Source organism: Physcomitrium patens, chromosome 21 (assembly GCF_059467195.1).
Source record: "Physcomitrium patens ecotype Gransden chromosome 21, ASM5946719v1, whole genome shotgun sequence".
Lineage (NCBI taxonomy): Eukaryota > Viridiplantae > Streptophyta > Bryopsida > Funariales > Funariaceae > Physcomitrium > Physcomitrium patens.
In genome coordinates this window covers 605,992-617,891 of record NC_143430.1, presented here as the reverse complement: position 1 = coordinate 617,891, position 11,900 = coordinate 605,992, and the positions used below count along the sequence as shown (strand labels likewise).

Here is an 11,900-nt window from a genome sequence, read left to right as displayed (position 1 = left end):
CGATTGGTCTTAGGTCTCGGAATATCATTCAGGCACAGACCACATCAAGCACATTGGTTTGTTCAACTGGGTTGTTATTTCATACTAGACTATATCACAATGTCACCCCTTTTAGATTAATACATGTGCTGTGCTGAAGTTCTGAAAATCAAATCGTTCAACTAAATAGTATGTGTGTGGCCTCGCTTTCATCTTAACACGTATTGATGAAAGAGAGAATTGTAGTTTTTTTCATATAAAATTGAGTACCATTCCAATATTTCAAAACACGTTGCCTTTAATCAGGTGAAATTATGTATGATTTGGTTTGGTTTGGTGCCGAACCCAGCTTTGCGTTTGGATCACATCACGAATTACAAACTCAGAAGTTTTCAAACTTTATTTCAACACCTCATTCCAACCATGTTTATCAACATATCCTTAAATTCTATTAACAGATTCAACACGCATCAGATGCTAATCCGAACCAAACGTGCTAAATCAACATGCTATCGTATTACTCATGTAAGAAAACTAGGTTTCATGCAAAAATCTCCTCTTACGACATCATACACTTGTGTTATGAAAAACTCCAATTTCGACATCATTATATACTTTCAGTGTAAAACACGTTTAATCTATTAAAGTACAAGTTCAATGTATATTAGAGTGTGAATTAAAGTACATTTCAAAATACATGTTAAAGTACAATTCATATTGTGAGCAACCAAGTTTTAAAAGGTAATTCTTAATATGGAGTTTTTCAAATCTTCAACTTATTTGTATATTTCTCTTTCTTGTAGGATAGAACAATAAATCTTTCAGGATAATGGATGAATTTTATGAGATTAAATAATTATTTACATTTTGCATTTACAATAACATTTACTGGCTTTATTATTGTTGGAAACAAATTTCATGTTATTGTATGTTGTTTGTGTTCTTTTAAGCATATTAACAACAATGTAAAACATATGTTTACAAATGTTTCATTTAAAATTAATCTATATATTTTTTTAAGTTCAAAGTTTTTTCATGTTGTTTTCATAGATTTTAAATCAATTTATATCTTCACTTCAATTCAAAGCTCAATCAGAAAATTCTACTTCATAATGATTTCTGAAATGGTAGCATTTAAATTAGGTTATATATATATATATATATATATATATATATAAAATTTGATGGTTGATACAATAAAAGATTCATGTAAATCAAAATTGAAATTGAATTTTATTTATATTAATGCACTCTTAATATTGGATTGGGTTTTAATAGTATTATTTATAAAAAAAAAATTAAAATTAATATACAATAATAAAATTTCTACTTACTATAGTTTTAGTAACTATTTTTCTTATAAATTAGATAAATTTCTTATTTAAGTGGCTATACCTTCTTGGTTAAAATTAGAATGAATTATAATAATTATAAATATTTGAAGATATTTTTTATTTTTTTGACATTACAATAATAAATTAATAGATCCATTTTATTACTAAATAAATATTGATGGATATATTGTACTACTTGAACCTATATTGTAAGAACTATATATTTAATAACTCTTTTTAAAATTTAAAATTATATTACAAGCAATTTACTTCAGAATTAAATCATAATAAATAATACATGTTGCAAAGACTTGTATATATGTATTTATTTTTTATATTATAAATGAATTATATATAAGATAGTTAAATAAAAATTATTAAAAATATTATAGTACATCATAAAAAATTGTGTTGATTAAAAATTTTAAATAAAAATAAAAATAAAGATTATAAAAAAGACAATTTTGGAATAAAAATAAAAATAATAAATAATATTCATATTAATTATAACTAAATAATATTAATAAATTATTTGTATATATATATATAATTCTTAATTAGAAATTGTGTATTCTATTGATAGATAGGTTGTTGGCAATTTAGCTGCTATAAGTTGGTGGTATTAGTATATAGTCATATTACCTACCAACATTTTTCTATGGAACAATGAAAAAATTAAAACCTACATAAATCCAAGATTATAGGCTAGATGTATGTATTTTTTACTAAAAACTATTTATAATTATACTAAACAATTATGCTATAAAATCTTAAATCTAAAAATTATTTCAATTAGATTAGTTTTCTTAGATTTTTGTTTATTTATTGGAAGTTTTTTTGTATTAACATACTATGTTGTTACATTAGAAATATTTTCTTCTATATTTAATGACATGGTATCAAAGCTTGTTATTTTGGTTTTTTATTAGTAGATAGAATAATTATATAGAGAGTTTTTTGCAAGATATAATTTTTAATTATCTTAAGAGAGATTATTTTAGTAAAATAACTTTGAAAAACCTAAATTATCTAGTACTAGAAATTTTTAGCAATTATAAGATAAAACATATGTATAAAAAAAATTACAAAAAGCTCAAGTTAATATTTCTTGGATTTGAATCACAACATCTAACTAAATCTTCTAAAAGATGAAACAAAGGCTTTAAAATTTACTTTTTACAATAAAACTTTATTAATTTTTTTTGTAGGTTTAAATTATTTTTAATTAAATAGATAATGATTTATATACGAGTCATCTTTTATTTAATAAAGAGGTACTAATGATTATCCAAAACAAAAATATTTTTCCAAAAAACTATATTCTACTAAAAAATATATTTTTTAGCTATTAAATTATTTTGCATCTACTTATCTCTTTGTTGCTTTTTCCAATTTCTTAGATCAACAATTTTTTTAAAAACTCAATAGATTAATAATTAACATTTTAATCTAAATTTTCTTTACCAGAATTCAAATATCATATTTAAATTGAAATTTAGATTCTTTAATGAATCATATCATAAGTGAATAATTGATTAAATATCTCTACAGAAACATTTGTAGTCCTTGATTACCTAACTTATTCTCCATATGATTTACTTCAACTACATTCGTAAAACCAGATCACTTTTTCAACTGAATTATACTTTTCCCTTCAAAACCATGAGGCTACCACCATCAAATGCAATGATTGATCTCTTTCCTAAACCAATTTTCCACTCACAATTTGCACTTCACTAAAGCACAAAAACACACACACGCACACGTTTTGGGCGGAACTTTAGACAGAGCGTGAACTTGTTCATCTTATAATTGCAAGCCTGTCCATAGCAACGCTCTGATCGAAGTGTTGAATCATTCGTGTTTCTGAGGATCCTTGAAAGATCCCATACACACAGGCATTAGTCTGCACAATAGACCCGGTGGCATCATTCATTCCAGATGCTGCAAGACCCCGGCGGCAACATCAATCAATCAATCAATCAACGCAAAAAGAATGAGACCCTTGCACCACGATCCCACCCACAAGATAGCCTACTCTCTCTGTGGCATGCCTCCAAGGATGTGCGCATAATCACCGCCTGTCTCATCACCACCAGAACTGGCCCCGGATCCAAATCATGCATGATCTGATATGAAACTGACCAACTTTGCGCTTAGATTCCACCAGGTCCAGCATGTATCTGAACCCAGCTGGACATGGGATTCGGACTTCGAAGCAGGCAGCGACGAGTGTTCTGAGTATTATGAATTGGGGTGTAGGAATGGTGCCTTTTAGGGGGATTCGAGCTGCTGTTGTGGTCGCCGTTGCAGTAGTTCTGATGGCTTCCTCCGATCCGCGGTCCTTGTGCGTAGCCGATGAGGTTATTATTGTGAACGACATGAACATAGTTCTGGAGCTGCAGTGCAGGTCAGGAGACGAGGTGGACCTGGGGTACCGGACCATCGAACCTGGCTTGAGTTGGACGTTCAGCTTCTCCCCGAACTGGTGGAGCACCACCGTCTATGCCTGTGATTTCCACGCCGTAGGGTTTCCTCTCAAGCATACGAACGTCTACGAAGGCATCAATGTCCACGACAACTTCTGTCTGTGCGGGAATTGCCTCTGGAGGGTCTCTCGCGTTGGGTTCGACTGTGAGCGTGGACAGTACACCACGAAATGGAAGTAGACTCCATCGAACCCACCATTACTCTGTGATCTCACTGAACTAAAACAAAACTATTATCTATCTCTCTCTCTATATATATACACATTTGTAATTTTTTATTTAGGTAGGTGGTCAGCACAGAGCTGGACTGGCAGTTCAATGATGAGCAGTTATAAATGAACCAAGCTGTGACTAACATCGCACCAAGCATCAAAGGCTAGTAGCAATCTGAACATTTCATATGGAATGAGACAGTTAACGCAGTGATGTCCAGAACCAAACCAGCTGTATGCTGACCATGGATGTATGTTCTGGGATCCGATTTGGATTAATTAAAGAAAGGATTGGATTGCTTGTGATGCTGTGTGCAAGTGAACCACCCTGGAGGCTCTTCTGGAGGCAACGCTGTTTACTTCCGGTGCATGAAGGAGTTCTTAACTGATTAATCGTCCCAGCAAGGAAAGAATATATACACAAAGGAAGCCACTTTGAGAGTCACGAAATAGTGATTGAAATACACGGCTGATCACCGAAGTGGTCTAAGCAAAATAGAGGTAGCTAACGAAGAATTCTTGTCTAGTCAATTAATTCTAAAGTAAATCCTAAATCAGTTCTAACCACAAGACAACAAGTATAGTCGGAACCAATAACTGATTAAGTCGAGTTGATTCTAATTTTATCAGTATGTTCCAACATCCCTTCTTCGCCATTACTAGTTGGGGGAAAGATTGTGGTTAAAAGCCAATATACTAATTCTATATAATATTTAGTAAGATTCATTGGAAATATCGAAGTGAAGTAATTAGACTGGCTAGGAGGTGATTTGATGTGATTATTAAGTTGTCTATGTGTAGTAATTATAGAACTATTGTATTCTAATTAAAAAATGGATTAAAGTCCAATTGAGCTCCTATTCTTTTCAAACTTGGATTTGGAAAGGACCTTAGTGAGTACAACTACAATTTGATATTTTGATTTTAACATGATTGATTGCAATTTCTTCCTGAAGTTTTTTTTTTTTTTTTTTTTTTTTTTTCCCACAAAATAATGATGTACCTCCAAATATTTTTTCTTTGTATGAAACACAAGAATTTTGGCTAGTTTGATTGTACTTATATTTTCATGGTAAAAATAGAAGCCTAGCCATGAAGATATTAATGTCTTTGAATAATCTTTGGTAATGTGTGCATTATTGCAACTTAATTAAGCAAATAGAATACAAGTTTGTTTTAGCTCTTCAATGAAATGTTTTAAATAGACTTCTTCTTGTGCATCTTTTGAGAGTATGTGTGGTTGCTCGTTTTACTTATTTCAAATTAATCTAATAGAAATAAACCCGTATATGGAGATTTGAACACAGGGAATGACTAGTTGCTTAAGCGTTCATGTTAGGGTCACACAATCAATTACCTCCTGAATGTATCGTCTCTATTTCCAATATCTGAACACACAAAGAAACTATAATCTCTTCCTTCACCTTATCGGTCTCTTCCTTACAGCAATTCAGTCATACCAATAACTACTATTTCCACCAATATATTCACCTTCATAATCTCTAATTGTAATACTACGCCCTCACAGCTTTCAGTATACAATTACCCTCATTCCAATCACTGGAATTCTTCACATAGAACTGCCATTCTCATTACGGTGTTTCACACAAACACAAACTCATTCTCTTTGCTGAACTACAATCAGATTTCAGCATTCAATCTTTCTTCTTCTCAAATAATACCAATCACATTTCCATTCCATAATTCACTTCACAATATTCAAAAACTTTCAATCCTCTTATTCAAAGAAAATAACAAACAAAAGAAAAGAGATAGCACCAAGCTTACCCCGGCTCATACTATCACAGCAATGGCACCTTAATTAACTTCTATAATTCCTATATAATTTTTCTTGATTCTCCAGATTCTAACTGTAATTCTATAATTAACCACTTTTAAGAACTAAATCACTCATCCGTCCTCCTAAATTTCCTATTATATAGACTATTAATATATTTTACCAATATCTTTAAAAAAAAAATTAATATCTATTCTACATAGCCCTATTCCTATCTGTGCAACATCCTCACAAACACTCAATTGATACCTATTTAAAATTATTTAACAAAACTCTACAAAGTTATTAGTTCCTCTGGCTCACGTAATTAATCATTTGTTGTATTATCTGTTATTGGTTCCATCGATTCCTATTCCAATTATAAATCTTTTTCTTCTTCCTCTAGTCCATCGAGTCCTTCCTCAACTCGTTTGATAGATCTTCATTATACACACCCAGTACATGGACTTGAGCATCTTGTTTCAAGATCTGGACATCCCGAAGTTCCAATTGTTGTTGCTGCTAACTCATCCATTCTGGAATATCTTCAATTGACACTTGTGACCAGCTCTTCACTGTTAACTTCTATTTGGAACTACTACTCTCGAAAACACAAAAAATATAAGAAAATGGCACTCCAGCCAATCCAAAATAATACCACAGAATGACTTTAACTGGTGCCCCACTCCTATTCTTTTACCTAGTGGTGATAACAACAACATGTTATCCATACTGTCCATGAAAAGTAATGGGAAGTAATCTTTATGGCCGCATTAAGTTTCCAAAAATCCTGACAAATTCGGATTTTTTCATTCTTCTTTGGTACCATCACGATTGGCAACACCCATGCACTATGCGGAATAGGGTAAATAAAATCCACGTCGAGAAGTTTATCCAATTCTTCTTTCACTAAAAGAGAATATTTTGGATTAAGCCAGTGTTGTCTTTGATGAACTGGCGTAACATCATCTTCAAGAATAATCTAGTGCTCACACACATCAACTGAAATTTCTTTCAAATCCGCATACGACCATGCAAAGGTAGATTTGTGATGGACAAAAAATTGTTTCTAAGCATCCAATTCTGTACCCATAATACCGGCATATATTTTAATTAACTATGGTATTTCGTTGATGTCCAAGTTAATGGATTGACACACAGGGTCTTCAACAACCTCTGATTTAATTATCTTCTCCTGATTTGAATATCTTGTATTATCCAACATATGGGAACGACCCAAATCTGGTTCTAATGTGATGACTCTATTGACTGCGAGATTGTTCATCCATTCAACAATAGCATGATCTTAGTTAGTTGCATCCTCCTGATGTAGTAAATATTCGCCGGAACCTCCACATTAGTAAACTCCTGCCTTTGCTATTGAAGTGTTTTGTCCTACTCCAAATTGTGGTGAACCTATAGCATCGACATCTTCTTCAATCGATTGACTCTCGTTGTCTGATGTAAATTTTGATTCTGGCAATTGAGATTCTTCATGATATTATATCGGATACATCTGTAGAATAATCTGGTCCCGACCTTTTCCAATTGTCAATGTGCCTCGGCCCCAATCGTTCTTAGCTTTGGCTTGATAAAGCCAAGGTCTGCCTAATAAAATGGGATACGATAATATAGAACTCTGTAATCGAAATATAATATAATCAATTTTGTATGTCAATCTTATAATTACAGTAGCAATATTTTGTAAGATTTCTATTGACTTTATCCAACTATGATCTGTCATTCACAAGACCAATGTCGTAGGTAGCAATTGCTTTAGATCCAAGTCCTCCATTGTATCTGCGTTCAATAAATTCACATTGGAGCCACCATCGACTTATACCCCTAGAATTAAAATGCCATCGATTGATACATCGATTGTTGGTACACTCAGATCTAGGTTTAAGCTAACTTCATGAATTTCTTCAGTATGGGATCTTCGTCATATTAGCGCTAAATTCAATGTAGATCAACATTCCGGTGCTAAAGCCAAAAGTTGCTTCATTGTAATTGAAGGCTGAATAACATCCAAATCCTTCAGAATATCGTAGGGTTCCATCTTAAGAGTAATTTCCAATGCTCTTTTGTGTTTCATTGGTTTCAATTTTACTCTATTCGGCAACAATTCCTTCCTGGCGATTCGGATTGACGTTGGTAACTTCGCCAACTTTTCTACCACTAAAGGTTCCTTTAATACATAAGATCTTTTATTAGGCTGTATATGTATTGATAGTTGGTCAATTGGGATCATTCTTCATGGTCCCGATAAATTGGTATGTGGAATCGAATTGGATTCTTCAGTCTGTTGAGGTCTTAATATAGAAATACGTCTCAATACTGATATTGATTCATTTAGCCCCATGGACGGTGCTACTTGCTCTCTTGCGATTAGTTCATCCAGGTCTTGAATTGGATTCTTGTCTTTTTGTTGGCCTTTGGTAAGCACTGCGTTCACCACCTCGACACAATGTACTGGTGAGTCTCGTTGAACAGGGCCTTTATTCTCCGCCGGTTGGATTGTTTGCATTTGTTGATCTCAATTATTATAATTAAAGGACGCATTGCACTGTTGATAAGTGTAACCAGACTGCTTACAATTTCCACATATTGGAGCATAGTCATCACTGGCCCTTGGATTAAGACATTCACTCGCATAATGTACGATTTGTCTGCAAAGATAGCATCAAAGTCGTCTTGTGCCAGCTCCTTCAGGGATATTGGGTGTCTCTACTGATATATAACGACTAGGTTTGTTCCATGTCGGATGAATAAAGAGTCCAGTTTGATCCATTGTTACTGTAGACTCTGGCATTGGCTTCGTCATGGATAGATATTGATGGTATTCTGGTTGGTTCATCGCCAATCCGTGAGTATTGGATACACCTTCTTGGTGAAATTCAGAGTTTAAGAAATTGGAATAGTTCTTATTTTGTTTATTCGCTTGATTTCTATTCCAACCAAACTTATTATTCGTTTGTACTTGATTGACATCCCACGAAGTTAGTTGAGTCATTATTTGGTTACTGAGTTGTAGTTGCTTCCTTAAATTCCAACAGTTGGTGGTAATATGCTTGCTCCCACAAAAAGTACATTGTACAGTCATTTGGGGAGGTGAAGGACATTCTATTACTAAATGACCTTGTCCCTTACAATTGTTGCACCAGACATTGGAATGCATATTGGTTGGTTTATGTCTTTTTTCTTTATCATTGGCCAGATTCACAGCCAATTCATCCATTTTTTTTGTCAATGTTAACAGCAATGAGTCATTGATTTTCCTTGATACCAATGCATTTGGCAATTTCTTCATAGGTATTGGTTTTTGATATGTGGAATAAGGCGCATACAGTTTGTGATGATGATGGTGGTACAACTTGCAATGGAACGGCATCCACTATTCCCTGTGGAATTGTACCATAATCATTCTTTTCCAAATAATCTTTCGATGCGTCAGTCCAATTTGTCATTTGATAACCTCTTTGAGATGGAATCATCGTGGCTCCAACTGTTAAGTTTTGGTCATAGTGACATTCCTCCCATACTTTTGCTCGCTTAAGAGATGATGCAATGGTGGCTGATTGGACTTCCTTTACAAACATCTTCAATTCTGGTGGGTGTAGTCCATTAACCAATATGGATAACACAAACGATTTTGACATTTGGTTATTTGGCCATTTTCGAAGTATATCTGCTATGCGACCATAATATGACTGTACCGCTTCCCCTGGTACCATTCTGCTATTCATTAATTTTTCTCTAAGATGTTTTTTAAAATCAATTGGTCAAAAATGGGCTAAAAATATATTTTTCAATGCCTCCCAATTGATAAATTGTGCCACAGGTTGGCGGTTATACCACTCAAATGCTATGTCTTTCAATGTCGTTGGCAGCCACCATAACCAAATATCTTCAGTTCTGCCATTATTGGCTATACACGCTGTTAAAAATTGAGACAAATGTTGATCTGGATCCGCACTTGAAAATCTCCAAAAAGTAGATAGTGGAGCGGCACTAGTCATACGATCGCCTACTGCACCCATTTGTACTACAATCGGAATGGCTGGTCCTCCTGATGCCATTAAATTTCTTATCCCACTAAACTCTGTTTTAAAATAATCTTTGCTTTCCATTATTCTAATTTTTGAGCTCTCAATGCTCTTCAATTTATTGTTGTTTTCCACAAATAGTTTTATTGGTTGAATTACAAGTGAAAACGTCAGATTTTAAAATACAATATAGTTATCTTTATTGGCGACCAATTTGTGCCAATTTGAAGAGTCACTATTGCTCGTTTCAATGGTACCCCCTACTGAAAAGATATCCAATGGAGTATCAAATTCTTCTACGCCTCCTTCTCTTTCAGTTAATAGCCTCAAAATTTCCACTGGAATGTTAACAAAATTTCCTACGAGTATTCTTGGCAGTTTTTCTAATGGTACATACGACTGCAGAATTAATAGTTTGTCCGGTTCTTGATATGTTTGGATGCACCAACAAGCATGCAACCATGGTTTAATCCAATTTTGTCAATGCTTCCTTTTAAGATTATGTTCTTGCTCCTCTCTAAGCAACTTCCTTCCTTGCGCTCTTCCTTGTCTTTCTCTCAACCGATTTATTTTTCTCGATGCAATGCTCTCATTTTTATTAACCATAATCTTGCTTCAAACACTATTGAAATCGACTTCCATTGCCAATTTTCTCACACATTTGGTAATTAATTCCTAACACTCAAAGCTATTATCACTCCTCGGCCGCGGCGCCAAAATGTGATTGCTCATTTTACTTATTCCAAATTAATCTAATAGAAATAAACCCGTATATGAAGATTCGAATACGGAGAATGACTAGTTGCTTAAGCATTCACGTTAGGGTCATACAATCAATTACCTCTTGAATGTATTGTCTCTATTTCCAATATCTGAATACACAAAGAAACTATAATCTCCTCCTTCATCTTATCGGTTTCTTCCTTACAGCAATTCAGTCATATTAATAACTACTATTTCGACCAATATATTCACCCTCATAATCTTCAATTGTAATACTACGCCCTCATAGCTTTCAGTACACAATTACCTTCATTCCAATCACTAGAATTCTTCACACAGAACTGCCATTCTCATTACGGTGTTTCATACAAATACAAACTCATTCTCTCTGCTGAACTACAATCAGATTTCAGCATTCAATCTTTCTTCTTCTCAAATAATACCAATCACATTTCCATTCCATAATTCACTTCACAATATTCAGAAACTTTCAATCCTCTTATTCAAAGAAAATAACAAACAAAAGAAAGGAGGTAGCACCAAACTTACCCCAGCTCACACTATCACAGCAATGGCACCTTAATTAACTTCTACAATTGCTATATATTTTTCCTTGATTCTCCAGATTCTAACCATAATTCTATAATTAACTACTTTTAAGAACTAAATCACTCATCCATCCTCCTAAATTTCCTATTATATGGACTATTAATATATTTTATCAATATCTTTCAAAAATGAATTAATATCTATTCTATAGTATGCAATATTCAACTTTTATAGTAGATGTGGGGATATTAGATCGTCTTTTATTACGCCAAGTAACAAACTCCCTTCATAGCTAAAATATGTAGTTAGGAATTGACCTTCTTGTATTTGAATAAGAATTTTCTTAATTAAAGTCAATAAATTTCTTCAATATAGAACTTCATCTTTGTTGATAAAAGATTATAAAATTATATTTTTCTTTGATTATTTATGGTATTCTAAATAACATGCACACATACATCAAAATAGTCTTATTGGAATTGAGGTATAAATTGGCTTATAAGACCAATTGAGAAAGATAAGTCAAACTTGGTGTTGATGAGAAAGATAAGTCAAACTTGGTGTTGATGAGATAGATAAGTCTCCCTAATAGTTGATAATATGAAATCGGATCTACTTTTATTGTATTAATTTTGGATGATAGAATCAATCCTTATGAAAAAAGAGTTATTGTAATTCAACAATTTTCTAGTTTATAATCTAAGATTTATTGACTTGTAGAGATTTTGGATGTAGTAACGGTTTTTTCTTTATAAACAAGAATTTGAATTCTAAATAATGTTTTATAATTT

At 33.0% G+C, this 11,900-nt stretch overlaps 1 protein-coding gene across 1 annotated transcript; it reads left to right on the top strand.

The window, feature by feature from the left end:
- Window positions 1-3,395: 3,395 nt before the first annotated feature.
- On the top strand, window positions 3,396-4,364 carry LOC112274560 (S-protein homolog 2). Its single transcript, XM_024504216.3, has one exon. The coding sequence runs from the start codon at window positions 3,491-3,493 to the stop codon at window positions 3,980-3,982; it is 492 nt and encodes a 163-aa protein (XP_024359984.1). The 5' UTR covers window positions 3,396-3,490; the 3' UTR covers window positions 3,983-4,364.
- Window positions 4,365-11,900: the final 7,536 nt, after the last annotated feature.